Source organism: Oncorhynchus mykiss, chromosome 19 (assembly GCF_013265735.2).
Source record: "Oncorhynchus mykiss isolate Arlee chromosome 19, USDA_OmykA_1.1, whole genome shotgun sequence".
NCBI lineage: Eukaryota > Metazoa > Chordata > Actinopteri > Salmoniformes > Salmonidae > Oncorhynchus > Oncorhynchus mykiss.
Window position 1 is genome coordinate 17,065,468 of NC_048583.1, and position 18,524 is coordinate 17,083,991.

General features: G+C 45.5%; 1 protein-coding gene across 4 annotated transcripts in view; it reads left to right on the plus strand.

Moving 5' to 3' along the window:
* The window catches only part of LOC110498663 (phospholipid-transporting ATPase ABCA1), a 40,514-nt gene extending 22,297 nt beyond the window's left edge, over positions 1–18,217 (plus strand). Inside the window, exons 12-48 of one of the 4 annotated variants that reach the window (XM_036954341.1) lie at positions 191–385; positions 1,116–1,324; positions 1,523–1,699; positions 1,973–2,195; positions 2,323–2,544; positions 2,768–2,972; positions 3,178–3,285; positions 3,423–3,597; positions 3,932–4,063; positions 4,284–4,423; positions 4,558–4,695; positions 5,003–5,274; positions 5,567–5,639; positions 5,796–5,998; positions 6,152–6,209; positions 6,329–6,445; positions 6,846–6,994; positions 7,272–7,396; positions 7,761–7,847; positions 8,016–8,205; positions 8,387–8,481; positions 8,597–8,629; positions 8,771–8,876; positions 9,199–9,273; positions 9,858–10,027; positions 10,484–10,661; positions 11,424–11,539; positions 12,257–12,401; positions 12,688–12,811; positions 12,967–13,096; positions 13,274–13,457; positions 13,657–13,763; positions 14,031–14,172; positions 14,498–14,632; positions 14,945–15,141; positions 15,272–15,515; positions 15,769–18,217. In XM_036954341.1, coding sequence (XP_036810236.1) covers positions 191–385; positions 1,116–1,324; positions 1,523–1,699; positions 1,973–2,195; positions 2,323–2,544; positions 2,768–2,972; positions 3,178–3,285; positions 3,423–3,597; positions 3,932–4,063; positions 4,284–4,423; positions 4,558–4,695; positions 5,003–5,274; positions 5,567–5,639; positions 5,796–5,998; positions 6,152–6,209; positions 6,329–6,445; positions 6,846–6,994; positions 7,272–7,396; positions 7,761–7,847; positions 8,016–8,205; positions 8,387–8,481; positions 8,597–8,629; positions 8,771–8,876; positions 9,199–9,273; positions 9,858–10,027; positions 10,484–10,661; positions 11,424–11,539; positions 12,257–12,401; positions 12,688–12,811; positions 12,967–13,096; positions 13,274–13,457; positions 13,657–13,763; positions 14,031–14,172; positions 14,498–14,632; positions 14,945–15,141; positions 15,272–15,515; positions 15,769–15,912 — 5,523 coding nt within the window. In that variant the 3' untranslated portion in view covers positions 15,913–18,217. The remainder of the gene's footprint in view (positions 1–190; positions 386–1,115; positions 1,325–1,522; positions 1,700–1,972; positions 2,196–2,322; positions 2,545–2,767; positions 2,973–3,177; positions 3,286–3,422; positions 3,598–3,931; positions 4,064–4,283; positions 4,424–4,557; positions 4,696–5,002; positions 5,275–5,566; positions 5,640–5,795; positions 5,999–6,151; positions 6,210–6,328; positions 6,446–6,845; positions 6,995–7,271; positions 7,397–7,760; positions 7,848–8,015; positions 8,206–8,386; positions 8,482–8,596; positions 8,630–8,770; positions 8,877–9,198; positions 9,274–9,857; positions 10,028–10,483; positions 10,662–11,423; positions 11,540–12,256; positions 12,402–12,687; positions 12,812–12,966; positions 13,097–13,273; positions 13,458–13,656; positions 13,764–14,030; positions 14,173–14,497; positions 14,633–14,944; positions 15,142–15,271; positions 15,516–15,768) is intronic. The other 3 variants (XM_036954342.1, XM_036954343.1, XM_036954344.1) reach the window with 3 other exon arrangements.
* Positions 18,218–18,524: the final 307 nt, after the last annotated feature.

The following is an 18,524-nucleotide window of genomic DNA, read 5'->3' on the forward strand; positions in this document are numbered from 1 at the left end:
CTTTTGTATTTCCATATATATGTATATATATATATATATATATATTATTAGTCTTAAAAAAATTGAACTGGTGGAAATGCTTATGAGAGAGCTTATGAGAGAGCTTATGAGAGAGCTCAAGTAATTATAGGCAACCAATACGGCATCTCTATCGGAATCTATATCTACCTGTTACCTCCTTCCTGTTTAGACGCTGCTTCAGAACAACGCCAGCGCCCGCTTCTTCAACGACCGTCTGGCTGGCACAGAGTGGAAGGTGGAGGACGTGTCCCGCTTCCTGACCAAGGCTGCGGAGGACAAACGCCCCGCCGGCTCGGCCTACACCTGGAGAGAGGTGTTCGGCGAGACCGACGACGCTATCAAGACCATCTCCCGCTTTATGGAGGTGCGTGTGTTGAGCCCTTCTCAAAGACCGTTGTACACTTGGATGACACGAATAAGACGACTGCGTACCGTAGGTGGAATTGGCCAACGTTCTATAGTCTACACTCCCATGAGATGATAAATAAGCACCTGGTTGGTTTCTGTTAACGCTGAGCTCCCAATAGATCGCTCGGTCATTCTAAGCCTTCAGGTTCCCTGGGAACATCACAGTTACCATGCCTTTGTACATCAAATCAATTTAACACAGTTTAGACTTTGGGCCAGTTTGCCGGTGTCTTACGTAACCCGGCTTTCTGTAGCTAAATGCTGATCGATATTATTGGCTTCAATGAAAGGGTAACTGTTGTTGCCCATGCCAGGGTTAAACGCAATTAGACAAGCTAATGATTTTCCCATTCCAGATAATTCTAGTTGACACATACTGGCTGAAAAAAGTTTTGGGGGTCCAAATAGGCCTTGGCTGGGTGACGCTGGTCCTTTCAAAGTATGGGAGTCTTGCAAAGCTGGAGGCCAAGACCTTCAACAGTCATACTGGCTTATGCGTTTTGCGGTATTAGTGCAGCGTATCACTTTAACACATTTCTACCTTGCCATTGGCCATTTAAATAAGCGTTTCAGTGTGCATTTGTCAAAATGAGAAACCAATTCAAAATTGTAATTTATTTGTACAAGTCATTTGAAGTCAAGCGGGTAGTTGTTAGCCTGACAACCCTTCTTGTATCCCTCCGCAGTGTGTGAACCTGGATAAACTAGAGCCAGTGGCCAATGAGGAAAGACTGGTCAACAAATCCATGGGTCTCCTAGACAACCAGAAGTTCTGGGCTGGGATAGTGTTTCCGGACATCGCCCGTAGCAACAGTTCTGACCTGCCGGGTAACGTCAACTACAAGATCCGCATGGACATCGACAACGTGGAGCGCACCAACAAGATCAAGGACGGGTAAGATACATGACGTAACAAAAATGTTCCTACGACAACTCTGGCTGGCCAAATCAAATTGGCTCGCAGGTTGTATTTGGCCCGTGGGGCCGCCGGTTACCAAGAGTCCAGTATGGTGTAATAACGTATTAGACGCCAATCCTGAATATAGAGTATATGAACATGTCTTCCTAACTTTCTACCCTGGTCTCGCTGTAGTTACTGGGACCCTGGTCCCCGGGCGGACCCCTTTGAGGACCTGCGCTACATCTGGGGTGGTTTCTCCTACCTGCAGGACGTTATTGAACAGGGCATCATCAGGGCAGTGACGGGCAGTCAAGAGAAGACTGGAGTTTACATCCAACAGATGCCTTACCCCTGCTACGTGGACGATATGTAAGTAGCGTTGTGGAGACTTGGAGAGACACTGTTTTGTTTTCGCCAGGATGAAATATTATAGTGTATAGGTGTATAACACAATATAAAATCATGCCGTAGCACAGCATAGCAGAGCAGAGCACAGGATAAGACAGCAGAGCACAGCAGAGCATAGGACGGCAGAGCAGAGGCAACAAGCTCCGATTAGTTGTTAACACTGCCTGCAAAAGTACGGCATATCTTTAATCATTTTCATGATTTCCTGATTCCTCCGTGCTCCCTCCTCTCCAGGTTCCTGCGGGTGATGAGTCGCTCCATGCCTCTCTTCATGACCCTGGCCTGGATGTACTCTGTGGCCCTCATCATCAAGGGCGTGGTCTATGAGAAGGAGGCGCGGCTCAAAGAGACCATGAGGATCATGGGATTGGACAACGGCATCCTGTGGCTCAGCTGGTTCATCAGCAGCCTCATCCCCCTGCTCATCTCCGCCTCGCTGCTGGTGGTCATTCTCAAGGTGTGTGTGGAAGCAGACACACACACACACACACACACACACAGAACGCACAGAATCCTTACGCAATCACGTACACACCCAATTCAACCTGTTTCATAATCTCATCCGTCTCCTCCCGTCCAATCAGATGGGGAACCTGCTTCCCTACAGCGACCCTTGCGTGGTCTTCCTGTTCCTGGCTTCCTTTGCTGTGGTAACCATCATGCAGTGCTTCCTGATCAGTACCATCTTCTCCCGTGCCAACCTGGCGGCGGCCTGCGGGGGAATCATCTACTTCACCCTCTACCTGCCCTACGTCCTCTGTGTGGCCTGGCAGGACTACGTGGGCTTCGGGGCTAAAGTCATTGTGGTGAGTTCAGATCGCTAATACACTCTTTTGTTGTCGTGGTAATGTTGTAATGGGGATTGCGATGGAGGTGGGTTTGTGAAACGCTCTCACATGATGACGAGCTACCTTGCCTGAGACCTGAAGACTGTTTGAATCTATTTTTTTCACTTTTTTGTTTGTTCTTTGTCATGAACATAGTCCTCTTTTTTTCTAACTTGTATTCTATTCTCCCGTCTTTCTCCAGAGCCTGTTGTCCCCGGTGGCGTTTGGGTTCGGATGTGAGTACTTTGCCCTGTTTGAGGAGCAGGGAGTGGGTATCCAGTGGTCCAACCTGTTGTCCAGCCCCTTGGAGGAGGACAGCTACTCCCTCACCACCTCCATCTGTCTCATGCTGTTTGACTCCTTCCTCTACGGGGTCATGACCTGGTACATCGAGGCTGTCTTCCCTGGTGAGCAGCAGCCAGAGGAAGTCATGTCATTTGATGAACCTGTATTGTTTTTGAGTGTGTTCCCAATCATAGCTACACACATTTTCTAATGTCTACCAACGGTATTGGGCAAATAAATGTCATATTATGAAACGTCATATTATATTGTACCTGAAGGAGTGTGTATTTGTACTCATCATGTATGATGCCTGGTATTCCCCTTTAGGCCAGTATGGGATCCCCAGACCCTGGTACTTCCCCTTCACCAAGTCCTACTGGTGTGGAGAGAAACAAGGGAAGAACATACAAGAAAGAAAGGAAGGAAATGCGGAAGGTAGATTTAAAAAAGAAAACGGCTTAACGCTCTATTGATGGATTTAACATTTAAAAAAAATATATAATAATAATAATTATTGGGTGATTTTGATTTGAGATATTTCAGATGCAAATTTAGCCTTGTTTCGCCCTCAGCTGTGTGCATCGAAGAGGAGCCGTCTCACATCGAGCCTGGTGTTTACATCAAGAACCTAGTGAAGGTGTATAGCCATGGCAACAAGTTGGCTGTAGACGGGTTGACCCTGGGTTTCTACGAGGGGCAGATCACCTCTTTCCTGGGGCACAACGGAGCCGGCAAGACCACCACCATGTAAGGCCTAGGATCAAAGACCTTAATCTCGAGGGGCGTTTCTTTAAAACCCGCATCCAATCCCCTCGATCCCTTACATAACTAGACCAATCATATGCTTCGATGCCGACACCTCCCGTCACATAGCTGTAGCAGGACAGCTTATGGGGTTTATACACCTTTTATCAATCTAGAAATGTTAAGCAACTTAATTTAATTTGATTGTAAGGGCAATCTTTTGTTTGGCCACGTTGAAAATACAGCAGTCCGATGCAATATGAGTACATAGGAAATGTGCGAAACTAAACTGTGTTAATTGACAGGTTTGGTTGTGCGTTCTCCCTGGCTCCGATAGGTCCATCCTGACAGGTCTGTTCCCGCCCACCTCTGGCACCGCCTACATCCTGGGCAAGGACATCCGCTCGGAGCTCAGCGCCATCCGACAGAACCTGGGCGTCTGCCCGCAGCACAACGTTCTCTTCAGCATGTAAGTCATCACTACTGTACTATGACTGTAATACACACTCACAGGGGTTGACCGTTTTAGTACTTTACTAGTTCAAGTAAAACAAAATTACTTGTAGTTCTAACTCAAGCTTTCAAGTTAATTCGCATAATACGATTGTAGCTGTTTGTTTATGACTGGCTGTATCTGTTTCTTTCTTCCTCCGTTTCCTCCTACTCCTCCTCCTCCTCCTCTGTCCCAGGCTGACGGTGGAGGAGCACATCTGGTTCTATGCCCGTCTGAAGGGTCTGTCTGAGGAGAAGGTGAAGGCTGAGATGGAGCAGATCGTCAACGACATCGGCCTGCCTCACAAACGCCAGTGTCGTAGCAACACGCTGTCCGGTAAGTGGCTCTCCTTCCTGTCGATATGACGACTATATCAGCTGTTGTTAAAAATAGTAGTATTGCTGAGAATAATTTACATTTGGACCCTTAATGATTTCTCGAGTTGACCTTGGCGTTTGTTTTTGTCTCAGGGGGCATGCAGAGGAAACTGTCAGTGGCGTTGGCGTTCGTCGGAGGGTCAAAGGTCGTGATCCTGGATGAACCCACTGCTGGAGTCGACCCCTACGCACGCCGGGGAATTTGGGACCTGCTTCTGAAGTATCGTGCCGGTAACTAACTCTACATATAATTTTATTTCTCCTGTGCTGGAGGAGTGAGACTGTCATTATGCAAACATTTGCTCTGAAATTGTTTGCATAATGGAAACCAGGCAAATGATTGTGTAAATAGGCTAACGGCTAGCTTTATATCCAATCTAATGTCCTCCTCCTGGTTCTAACACTCTCCCTCACCGGCTCTTGCTCTCGCTCCCCCCTCTCTCCCTCCCCCTCACTCCCTCACCACCTCTCGCTCTTGCTCCCCCTCTCTATCTCCCCCCTTTCACCCTCACCTCCTCTCGCTCTCGCTCCCCCTCAGGCCGCACCATCATCCTCTCAACTCACCACATGGACGAGGCGGACATCTTGGGCGACCGCATCGCCATCATCTCCCACGGCAAGCTGTGCTGCGTGGGCTCCTCCCTGTTCCTGAAGACCCAGCTGGGGACGGGCTACTACCTGACCCTGGTGAAGAGAGACTTCGACCTGACCCTCAGCTCCTGTCGGAACTCCTCCAGCAGCAGCTCTGTCTCCTACAGCAAGAAGGTGGGCCTCCCTCAGCCGCAACCCCAGGCCCTCACAGTCCTAAAGGTAGATTGAAATGCATCCGGGATGAAGGGACGAAAAACCCCCAGATCCCGACACCTCCCGACACACATAAACTTGCGGTGCTCACTTTTAAAGGTAGATTGAAAGACATCACAGTTGTAAGAAATGGCAGAAATGGACATCTACTCACAGCTAGACTGTGCTCTGATCTTTTATTCACATAATAACCAAGTTAATCGCCCTGTGCCAGACCAATATATAAATGCACCTTTTGGGCCTTTTGCTAAAGGGATTTAGTCTGTTAGACGAACGTGTGTTGCTCTTCTCTCTGCAGGAGGACAGTGTTTCCGAGAGCAGCTCTGACGCTGGACTGGGTAGTGAACCTGAGAGTGAAGCCACCACTATTGGTAAGTCAGACAAATGCCTTGTGAGCACCCCTTCGTCCTATAAGAGGGGTGAATTAAACCCTTTGGGACTACCTTTTTGAAGAACAATATAAGGATGGTGACGATAATGATGCTGACGATAATCCTTTTGATCCTTATCCTCCTCTCCCCTCGTAGACGTAACCATGATCTCCAATGTGATCTTCAAGCACGTCCCCGCTGCCAGGCTGGTTGAGGACCTGGGCCATGAACTCACCTACGTTCTGCCCTACAAGGCGGCCAAAGGTGGAGCCTTCGTGGAGCTCTTCCACGAGATCGACGACCGCCTCTCTGACCTCGGCATCTCCAGCTACGGCATCTCAGACACCACCCTGGAAGAGGTGCGGCAAATAAACCAAGCAGTTGGATTAGATTATTTTTTTCAGATATTTATATTCTTATAAGTGAGTTAATGTGGCAGTTGATTATTTTGATGAATGTATGTTGACTTTGGTTCTTTTATTTTTAAAAAATTATTACATTTTTTTTGGTAGATTTTCCTGAAAGTAGCAGAAGACAGTGGAGTGGACGTTGCTGAACTTCCCAACTCTGGTGAGACATTATCGTACTACCCCATTGAAACCCCTTTATAGCAAATACTTAATTTATTCATGTTCCATTGCTCATTATTATCCCGTGACTCAACCTCCTCTATGTCGCCTTTCATTCAGATGGCACTATCCCGGCTCGTAGGCACCGCAGACACGCGTTCGGAGACCACCAGAGCTGCCTGAAACCCTTCACCGAGGACGACGCTTTCGACTTCAACGACTCAGAAGGTGACCCAGGTACCATTTATTACCCATGAACCATCACTTCTCTTCTCTCACGTTCCACCGGAATGATGCACTCTTTTCGTTCCGACTGTTAATTCGCAAGAAGGATCTCATCTCATTTTAAAGCATCATATTTGTGCATTTTGCCCTTGAACACGGTCGTCACTAGTTACCACAGCCACAAAGTCAAAAACCCTGACTATTTCTACAAATGTATCTTCTTAAAATGTGAATTTAAACCTAACCCTAATCACACAAACAAGTCTTATGCCTAACCCTAAACTTAAATGAAAAAAAATCATTTTTTTACGATATAGCATTTTTTTTTACCGTATTTTGACTGTGGCTGTGGTAAGTAGTGGAAACCCTCGAACACGTGAGGCTCATTCTGTTTCTCCTCTTCCTGCCCCAGAATCTCGTGAGACTGACTGGCTGGGAGGCTCGGATGGTAAAGGCTCGTACCAGGTCAAAGGCTGGCGTCTGATTCGACAGCAGTTTGTGGCGTTGATATGGAAACGCTTCCTGTATGCCCGGCGGTCCAGGAAAGGCTTCTTCGCTCAGGTAAACTGTACTTCAGAATTAAAAGTTGATCAAAGTTGTTAAGTGTTACATTGTAATTCATCATCATTACATGATCTAGCGATGGCGCAGCAGGTACATTTGTACCTATCTGCATCTATTGTACTGTGCAAGTTTACGCCTCATTTTTACTGGCATTGTGGGTAATTGCCGTGTTGACCTTGGAAACCTCTTCGTTTGGTGGTGAAGTAGATCTTAATCTTCAACTTCAAATATTTGTTCCGGTTGTAAACGGAGCCTTGTCCTGTGTTGGTTTCAGATCGTGCTTCCTGCTGTGTTTGTGTGCATCGCCCTCGTCTTCAGTCTCATCGTCCCTCCGTTTGGAAAGTACCCCAGCCTGGAGCTGGAGCCTGGCATGTATGAAGAACAGTTCACCTTCATCAGGTACGACCAACACTATAACTCAACGGAGCGATATTAGTGGTATTTTAGTCGTATTCGTACGTCTTTGAATTTGTAGATGCTTCTCGTGTTCACTCAGTTACTTGAACCGGGGCCAGAAAGCCTGGAAATCAATGTTCCATGTTCTGTATAGTGTTTCCTACATAGAGGAATGATAACGACACTAACCTCGAACCTTTCATGAAGTAAACGTAGCTTTTGAGAAGCATAAATGTGAGTAGAATACTGTGGTTGTTACACAAGATGTTATATAAACATTTACGATGAAGGTCGGTCACCCATTGGGTAGTAAGAAGTAGTGCCGCGTCCGTTTCCTTGACGATGGTACGATATTATCTCCTCGCAGCAACGACGCCCCTGAGGATGCAGACACGAACAAGCTGTTGGGTGCCCTGACAAACTACGATGGCTTTGGTTCACGCTGTAACTCACCGTAAGTCTGACTCCGCCCCCTACTAACCAAATAGAATGAGGCTTAAACTACAGGATCAGATATTCCACTGGTTGTAAAAGAGTTGATGGTTAAGTACTTAGTTGCTTTGAAGAATGATTATAACTCCCTCGCTCTGTCTATCTATCTCGGGCTTCTCTCGCTTAACAGCCATGCTCCTTGCAACACGTTGGATGATGAGTGGGTTGTTCCTGAGGTACCGGAGAGTGTGAGGGACATCTTTATGAATGGCAACTGGAGTATGGAAAACCCTTCTCCTCTCTGTGAGTGCAGCTGTGAAGGACGCAAGAAGATGCTACCTGAATGCCCAGCGGGAGCTGGTGGTCTTCCTCCTCCACAGGTACACACCCATGAGCGCACACACACACACACACACACACACACACACACACACACACACACACACACACACACACACACACATATATACACACACATACAGAGAGAGAGAAATGCAGATAATGTAGTATCCACAAAAGTTTAACCTCTTTCGACTTTTAACCTTCTTTCTTTCTCTTCAGGTGAAAATCAGTGACCAAGGTACACTGCAAAATCTGACTGGCAGAAATATCTCAGATTACCTGGTCAAAACCTATGCTCAGATTATCGGGAAAAGGTATCATTTATTGTTTTATTTCATTTAAAATGTTCATATTTTTTATGCTCCATTTTATATAAATGAAAGGAGGTGGAACATTTATTTTAATTCTGTACATGTTGTCTTTTCACAGTTTGAAGAACAAAATCTCGGTCAATGAATTCAGGTAAACAAACTGGCAGGTGTCAATCTCTCAATGCTAAATACACTGTAGGTCTTTAGAAAGCGCCATAGGCATCAGTAGTGGTCTGAGAACGTTCTGTACCACGTTATTCAATAATATGCAAATGTATATTTTTTTATGCAGATATGGCGGATTCTCATTGGGCGCTAGGAACACTCAGCTCCTCCCACCAGGTGATGATATTGATCAGGCCATCTCTGAGATCAGACGACGCTTCCACCTGGAAAGAGTAAGCCTTGCCATTTACATACTTAATATCCCATATACTTACCCTGGACCAATGCCACTGTAATGTACTGTACAGCATTAACAACATAGAAATAGAATGACTAGAATGGGAGTCCGGGTTCTGTGATGTAGGGACCGGAGGCCATATTGAGTGTACTCTTGAGTGTTCCACTCAAATGATCATGGTCTGCGGGGCTTTGTCCCTTCTAACAATTATATTTCGGTGATTACCAATGCTTGCTATTTGTTTAAATGTTGGCATTTAATGTTGTTAGGGTTTAGCTTGCGTGCTAAACTGGGGTTTGTGGTCTTTCTCTGTATAGGGGACTGCTGCTGACCGTTTCCTCGCCAGCCTATCCAGTTTTATCCAGGGACTGGACACTAAGAACAACGTCAAGGTTAGTTTACGGCTTTGGTGCACATTTTCCACACTCGTAGAAATGTACGTTTGGGACAGTAAATGTCACAATACACTTTTCACCTCATTCCACTTTTGTTGCACAACTTTGATTGCACAGGGATTCATTTAATCACAAGTTGAGCGTCGTGCCCCTTGTACTGTAGGAACATTGTTTCAGACCCAGCACTGTAGATTTCCGTGCTTACACAGCAGAAAGGGTTTTAAAATATCTACGACAGCACTTTGACCTTAATAAGCAGGTTCGGACCAACGGAAATGCCATGACTAGGAAAGGAGACTTGGGGAACAAAGGGGAAAAGCTCACATTGTTTTTCAGGGAACTTGAACGGTGTTGATTATATCCAGACCAAAGACCTTTTGTTCTAGAACCTAAAGTCACTCATCATCACTTCCGTTATTCTGCCAAGAACCGGAAGTTGAGGCCTTTAGGTGTGTGCTTAGTCAGTTTTCGCATTTATCGCTTCCGCCATTTTAAGACCTTACAAACACACTTCATTCTTCCTCTGTTTTAATAGCTCCTAACCTCCTAACCTCTGTCCTGTAACCTTTGACACCATCCAGATCTGGTTCAACAACAAGGGGTGGCACAGCATCGGTTCTTTCCTGAACGTGATGAACAACGGAATCCTGCGTGCCAGCCTGCCCGCGGGCCAGGACCCCAGCAAGTATGGCATCCAGGCCTTCAACCACCCACTCAACCTCACCAAGGAGCAACTGTCCCAGGTCGCACTGTAAGTACCTAGCCGACAACTCAAATTCTTCCATGAAATAATTTTCTCATCTATCAATGACATGGATTGGAAGAAATATACAGTATTACAATGTACCTCCTTATAGTAATTGAAAGGTCGCTGGTTCGAATCCCCGAGCCGACAAGGTGAAACATCTGTTGAGCAAGGCACGTTATCCCAATTGCTCAATGGGGGGTGAATCAGAGGGAGTTGGGATACGCAAAAAAAAAAAACATTTTCAAATCACACATTCATCTAATACACACTTGTACATGTATATGAAATATGACATGTGTATGAAATAGGACAAATATAAGTACCAACCTACTATTTATTTCTTATAAAAAAAAAGAAGCATGGCAACACTTTACTTAAAGCATCCAGGCATAATGCTTTCTAACTTGTTCTATGTATGACTCAGAAGCATCTTTTTTCCCTCTGCGTGCTCCCTTCCAGGATGACCACCTCTGTGGACGTGCTGGTGTCCATCTGCGTGATCTTCGCCATGTCTTTCGTCCCGGCCAGCTTCGTAGTCTTCCTCATTCAGGAGAGAGTCAACAAGGCCAAACACATGCAGTTCATCAGTGGAGTGCAGCCCTTCCTCTATTGGCTGTCCAACTTCATCTGGGACATGGTAAGGCTTCTCATCTCATCCTGCACTCTAGAAAGAAAGAAAGAAAAATCTAGAACCTTTAAGGGTTCTTCGGCTGTCCCCATAGGAAAATAATTTGAAGAACCCTTTTTGGTTCCATGTAGAACCTTTTTTGGGTTCCATGTAGAACCCTTTCCACAGAGGGTTGTACATGGAACCGAAAATGTTTCTACCTAGAACAGTGGAATCTGCTGTGTGGAGGACGGCTCATAATAATGGCTGGAAGGGAGTCAATGGAATGGTATCAAACACGTTGTTTCCATGTGGTTGATACTATTCCATTCACTCCCTTCCAGACATTATTATGAGCCGTCTTCCCCTCAGCAGCCTCCACTGACCTAGAACCAAAAAGGGTTCTACCTGGAACCAAAAAGGCTTCTCCTATGGGGACAGCCGGAGAACCGAGTGTAGAGAGGTCATTGTGGATATACAGTATACCATATATATTAGTCTTACAGTGACCAGTGAACACACACACCTTTTTAGATGTCATTTGAAGGCAGCATAATGTGAAGACCGTACAAGTGACATGTAGACTTTCATTAACTGTATATTAGAATTTTACAAAAATACAAATGCCTTGAGACACCATGGAAATGTCACAAACACATTTTCTGTTGTTTGAAGTCAACTCATTGGAATAGCTCTGTATCTGGACTGTACGCAGCCGGTTCTTCACCTTGAAATGGTACGTGACTGTATGAGAAAGTCCTGAATGTCCTGGCCTCTTCCTGTATGTTCCAGTGTAACTACATCGTCCCTGCTACTCTGGTCATTATCATCTTCATCTGTTTCCAACAAGACGCCTACGTCTCCTCCACCAACCTGCCTGTACTGGCCCTGCTGCTGCTGTTCTATGGGTGAGGGGACGCGCGCGCGCGCGCACACACACACACACACTAGAGAGAAAACACGTTGTGGCAGACCAGGGGGTTTTGGGTCTAAACGTTTACACAGATCAGACACGGACAGAGTAGGATTAGCTCAGTTTCAAAGGTGTTTATTTATTTAAATAATAGTTCAAAATAAAAGAATAGGTCTCCCCCATGAGACCCTCTCCGGGATACCATCTTCTGGGCTCCGGGTTTGGCTGTATCCTGTGGGGTTAAAAAAATAAGAAAAAAAGACCTCACTCCTGTTACCTCTGCAACCGCCCCCAACCATGCAGGAATCCTTCCTTCCCCCTCTCTCCCTGTGCACTGCCCTTCTGGCAGCTTTATGGGACTTGTACAACTGTTGAGCAATCAGCCCTTGATTACTCACCAACTCCCCAATCAGCCCCAATTAGTCCTGTCCGGAGAGCCCGTCGAGACCTGGCACGTCCAGCAGATAGAGCCCTCGCCTTGTGACTTATACTCTGTCTGTCACCAGGCCTCGACGAGTCTCCCCCTGGTGGCTGACCTGCTGTACGCCACAACGTGCACACACACACACACACGCACACACACTGCCTTTGACGCACACAATATGTCGCACACAAACTACCTCGCTCACACACACACCATATGTCCCAGCGATATAAGACTGGGAGTTGTACGCGCACATGTTCTCACTTCGTTTTTGATGTCTGTCCCTAGGTGGTCCATCACGCCCCTGATGTACCCGGCGTCCTTCTTCTTTAAGATCCCCAGCACGGCATACGTGGTGCTCACCTCCGTCAACATCCTCATCGGCATCAACGGCAGCGTCTCCACCTTTGTCCTCGAGCTCTTCGGCAGCAACGTGCGTACAACACGACTTCGTAGGGCTTCGTAGGGCTTCATTAGACTTCATAGTGACTTAATAGGGCTTAATGAGACTTCATAGAACTTGTGAAAGTCATTAGGTGGACCAATACTGCAGAAAGGAAAGATCCCTGTAGAAATGTTTTTTATCAGTGTGACATCCTGTTACAATTCAGCCCTTATTTAATTACAACATTTGAAAGTCAATTGAATTCAATTGGGACTTTATAAATACATGTAATAGTTTGACTGATTGATTGTGTTGTTCTACTATGTGACAACAGGAGATCGGAGGGATCAACGACATCCTGAAGAATGTGTTCCTGATCTTCCCTCACTTCTGTCTGGGTCGAGGCCTCATCGACATGGTGAAGAACCAGGCCATGGCCGACGCTCTGGAGAGGTTTGGTAAGCAGGCTCAGGTCATAGGTCATAGCTCGTTATTACTTTAGGACAAAAAAAAGTCATGTCAATGAATGAAGTTCGCGATTTAATGTTAAAAAAAAAATTCAGTGCTGTGCTTCTATTTCTTGACAATCATCTGTTCCTTGCATTGGTTCTAGGTGAGAACCGGTTCCGTTCCCCTCTGGCGTGGGACATGGTGGGCAAGAACCTGTTCGCCATGGCTGTGCAGGGTGTGGTCTTCTTCACTATCACCGTGCTCATCCAATACCGCTTCTGTATCAAGGCCAGGTAGGGGTGGCCTTGCATTTCATTGGACAGATTCATCAGATTAGACTCTTTTGTTGTGTCCTTTATCCACTTTCTATTTAAAAATGAATACATATCAAAATAGTCAAGTCAGTAAAACATTTTGTGTTCATAATGACCTGCTGTAAATATTCTCCTTGATCTAATTGGTTGTTTCAGATCTATGAGCACCGACCAGAAACCTATTGGTGAAGAGGATGAAGACGTGGCCAGAGAGAGGCAAAGGATTATGGGCGGAGGGGGACAGTCTGACATTCTGGAACTCAAGCAGCTGACCAAGGTGTACAATAGAAAACAGAAACCAGCAGTGGATCGTCTTTGTGTCGGAATTCCTCCAGGAGAGGTGAGCTGGCTCTGCTACCACTGTACAGCATAGATAGGGACGGGAGTTTTTCCTGGCCACATGACCTCACCTGATCATTAGTCTACAATAGACCAGATGGTCAGGAGAAGTTTCTGGCCCGACCCATAGATTCTCCCCTTTCATATCCTGTTGGTGGTTCAGTCCAGTGAAACTATTCTCTCTCTCACTCTCTCTCCAGTGTTTTGGTCTTCTTGGAGTCAACGGAGCAGGAAAGACGAGCACCTTCAAGATGCTGACTGGAGACTCCATAGTCACGAGTGGTGAAGCTTACCTGGCGGGAAAGAGGTGAGAGGGATAGTAAATATCATTAAACAAGCTGAACAAATTGTTATTCTGGGATTTATACAGTAAATCTTAAAGGTTAAATGCATGATTGATTACAGCCTCTAAGAACTCGTTCACACCGAAGCTTCCATAACTGCTGTATATGGCGATAGTCTTGAAATAGCCTTACAACGGCCTTGAAATATGTACTGTGAACGGGGTCTTAAATTGTTTTGGAGGTGTGTGCCGTTGTGACTGACAGCGTGCGTTCTCTGTGTGGTCTGTCAGTGTGTTGACGGAGATCAACGAGGTGCACCAGAACATGGGCTACTGCCCTCAGTTTGATGCTATCAACGACCTGCTGACTGGCAGGGAGCACCTGGAGTTCTACGCCATCCTGAGGGGGGTTCCCGAGAAGGAAGTGTGTGAGGTGAGTGTGTGTCCGTGTGTTATCCTCTTGACAAAAAAACATTCTTACAACCGTGACATTTTGTGCCCTGTTAAAGGACAGGTAACTATGTCATGCTCCTTATTTGGAGACCTTGTCTCTGCCTTTTTGTTGGTCCATTTTTAAGGGCAGGTCATTGTTTTAAGGACATGTTGTTGTTTTAAGGACAGGTTGTTTCGGTTTACTTCCTGAATTGACTGAAGTGAGATGGAATTGACCCCAGCCCGGGTGGGCTATAGCATGTGATCTTGATTATCTTGTTTGTCTAATCATGTCTTTGGCACCTCTCTCTCTCTCTCTGGTCCAGGTGGCAGAGTGGGGCATCCGTAAACTAGGCTTGATCAAGTATGTGGACAAGGCAGCAGGGAGCTACAGTGGAGGGAACATGAGGAAACTCTCCACGGCCATGGCACTGATCGGTGGTCCACCAGTGGTCTTCCTGGTGAGTAGGCCTACTTTATGAGCCTTTTATCTAACTAATAATTTGTTCATATACCAAAACGTTATGTTATTCAGTCATGCTACATTACAGTATATCGATGTGTGTGAACGGGATCAACCTTTCATTCATGTTCAATACCTATTACAGTATTTAGGACCCAGAGTTTTTCCTGATCACATCATGGTCAAACCAGTCTCTCCATTGAGGATGTCAACAATAGACTAGGCGCTAGAGGGTGTTGTTTCCTACACCAACTTGTTCCTGGGCCTAGTCTGACCAGGCTCTGGTGTTGTTCTTCTCTGTGACTGACAGGACGAGCCCACCACTGGTATGGACCCTAAGGCCAGACGGGCTCTGTGGAACTGCATTCTCAGTATCGTCAAGGAGGGACGATCGGTGGTTCTCACCTCGCACAGTATGGAGGAGTGTGAGGCCCTGTGTACGCGGATGGCCATCATGGTCAATGGGAGGTTCCGCTGCCTGGGCAGCGTACAGCACTTAAAGAACAGGTAAGAACAGGGAGAGATGGGAGTTACCTACTGTACAGTAGTGAACACCTACGTTGGTGAAGAAGCACGGTGGCCATTTTGGATCAACATTGAGCTAACGCTAATCATCCCTATGCGTTTCTTCATTCAGATTTGGGGATGGCTACACCATCATCCTCCGGGTGGCAGGACCTGACCCGGACCTGAGGCCGGTGATGGAGTTCATTGAGAAGGAGCTTCCAGGCAGCACTCTGAAGGAGAAGCACAGGAACATGCTGCAGTATCAGCTGTCCTCCTCCAAAACCTCCCTGGCACGCATCTTCAGCATCCTGGCCAAGAACAAGGAGTGGCTGCACATTGAGGACTACTCCGTTTCACAGACAACACTAGACCAAGTAAGAGCTGGGCTGGTTGAAAATGTTGTCGGCCATTTTGATTATCATAGCAATTCTTCTTACTTTTTATGTTATTGAAATGTTGTTTTTCGAGGGGGTCTTGTATAGGTTTATATGAAATGAGTGTTTCGTTTGCCAGTACAAATAGAACAATACAAATAATAACACTTAAACCAAAATGCAAATTAAACAAACGTTGCTTGCATAGCACACCTGATTAACCTGGTCTGTGTGTGTGTTCTCTTAACTTTAGGTATTTGTCAATTTCGCCAAGGACCAAAGTGACGAGGACCACTTAAAAGACATTTCGATGCACAAGAGAGACGCGGTGGCAGTGGACATTACTCAGCTCAAGTCTTTCCTCACAGACGAGAAGGCCAGGGAGAGCTGCGTGTGAATCCAAGGCTGCACCTGAAATGGAACTCCGTTCCCTACATAAGTGCGCTACTTTCGACCAGTGCCCTGGTCAATGTAGTGCCCCGTGTAGTGCATAGGGTGCCATTTTGGACGAACCCGGTGTCTGTTCCTCTCCCAGATGAACTGCCGAGGCCCCTGTAGAGACGGGTCATTCCGGAGAGGAGGGTTTTCTACTTTATTGTAGCGTTTAACATTTTTTTTAACATTCTTTCTCAGTGGACTGCCCAGCGTTAGCGTTCTTTTGTAGGGTGACGCGAGAACGAGCGGCAGAAGTTCAACACTGAAAGTCAATGCAAATCAATGCAAAGAAATAAAGATGATAAAACCCCATGAAGTGTTCTACGAGGAACAGCCTTGTGCCCCTCGCTAGCTAGATTGAAAAGACTGAAAGACTTGAATATATTTCAAAGTTGTACCCCAGGCAGAGCATGAAGAGTACACAGTTTCCTGTGTGCTCACTCAAGCAGGATCAGCGACACGCTCGACAATGTATAAAGAAGAAGTTCCAATCAACTCGCTCATTGCCAACCGACAGTCATTTGGATTCAGGGTGTATTTTATCTCCCGCTCTTTGTTACCATTTTTTTTTTATGAACTGGAAGAATAAGAATTAATTTCAACGATAGTCCAATCCCAAATGAAATACATTTTAAATACAGTATATTGATCGATTCAGTTTTGCGTCTTAAAAAATGTAACCTAATGGAGTTTGTTGTATTTAAAAAAAAAAAAGATTCATGTTTTGTTGTTGTCATGACGTCCAGCACAGTGCCTGCCAATCATGTTGGAGATAATGTTAACACTCCAAAAGAGAGGCCATGGAATGTTCTGGAATGACAAAGCACAAAGACCGGAGATTTTTTAGAACCCTGAAGGGATTTCAGAGAGACCTTATTGTCAGATTACTGCTTTAAATGTACTGTACTTTGCCATAGGTAATGAAGGGTCAACTTCTGTGCGTGAATGTGCAGTCTAATAACGACAACGGTCGCTTATTAGCTAACAATCATCCTTTTGACATTTGTGACAGGTTTTCTGAAGTGTGAGGATGGACCTAAATGTCATGCTTTTTAATGGACCACGTAGTGTAGATAGGACCTGTACGGTATGTGTGCCAAAGCATGAACCCTCTTAAGACAGGTATAATGGACTAAAGAGATGGGCTGTTGCTGTTGGATAACCTACTGGGGTTTTCCCCCGGCAGGATTCAAGATTCTGTGGTAGAAAACACGGTATTACTAACGTGACCACGAGAGAAATGTGACTGGGTATACCATTTTTTTTCATTTATTTATGTATTGTGAAGTAACAGTGACAGGAGAGCAGACGATGATGATGATGATTATATATATATATATATATTCTATATTGAAGATCTATCTGGATATGTGTCGTTCAGTAAACAGTCACCAGTGCCAAAACATTGAGTCAACGTTGTGTCGAGGTTGAGTCAGGGGGGGGGGCTTATTTGTACACTTTCACTTGTCTTTTTCCTTGAACAGCTGACTTCCTGTAGTTCAGCCGCCATCTTTGGAGTTTTCCGCTTAAGAAGTAAAGGACACGTGCTGAAAGTGAAGGATGGAACGGCTAGAATGCATTGAACACGTGGCTGCACATGGAGGCTGGGTCTCACATGGTGCTCACAAACAATCCAACCATCATTGTACTTTCTGGGCTGTTGCCAAGGTCCTTTTTGTGCGTGTCTATTGTGCGTTATTATTACTGACCACAACCCCAATTGTACACCCCCCCCCCCCCCCCCCCCCCCCCCCTCTTCTCTAACTCCTGGTATTGTATTTACTGATGCACAACACATCTGCCATAGTTACGCCAGCAGTCTGCCATATTAACATGCAAACTTAGGGCCAAACAAACACGATAAAAGGCAACAGTCGAACACCGGTCGAATTGAGAGGGACCAGACCAATAACATGCCACTTTGTTTTGGTTACGTTACGATGAGTACTACGTTCATTCGGACAGAATTGCTGATCATACAAAGAACCCTATCTGCTCATTGGTCATGATGGGGAGGGATGTGGACACCTAGCACTTTATTGAAGTTTTCTATGTCATCTACACCGTACAGGATTTACATTGGAATAGCCCCAGATTTCAGAAGATACACCTGAAACTACAATGCATTTAGTTGTGTTCTGTGACAACAACAACAACAACAACTGTTTGGAAGAAAAAGTGTCCTGCAGTACCATGGTAGTTATTTTCTTGTGTTGAATATTATTTGTTTACATTTGAAGTATTAAAAAGGCTGGTTGTGTCCGTTATTTGTTGTGTACAGTACTTATTTACAGGAACACAAATTGATACATTTTCAAGACAGTTTGTCTGCTTTCTTCAAATCTACCACTATTATCTTGTCTTCACCGTTATCAATTCTAGATAACGTTAAGGACAAAAACGGTTTTCCAAACCCTTTCTAAAATACATCACTTAGAGTTGCCCTTATTTCTACAATAATTCAAGTCAATCAACTTCATGTTAACATTTCTGCTGTTTACATGTCAACCTTTACCTGAGATTACCGGAAAAGTACTGCTACCACAGATTATGGATATACTGACAAAATAAATC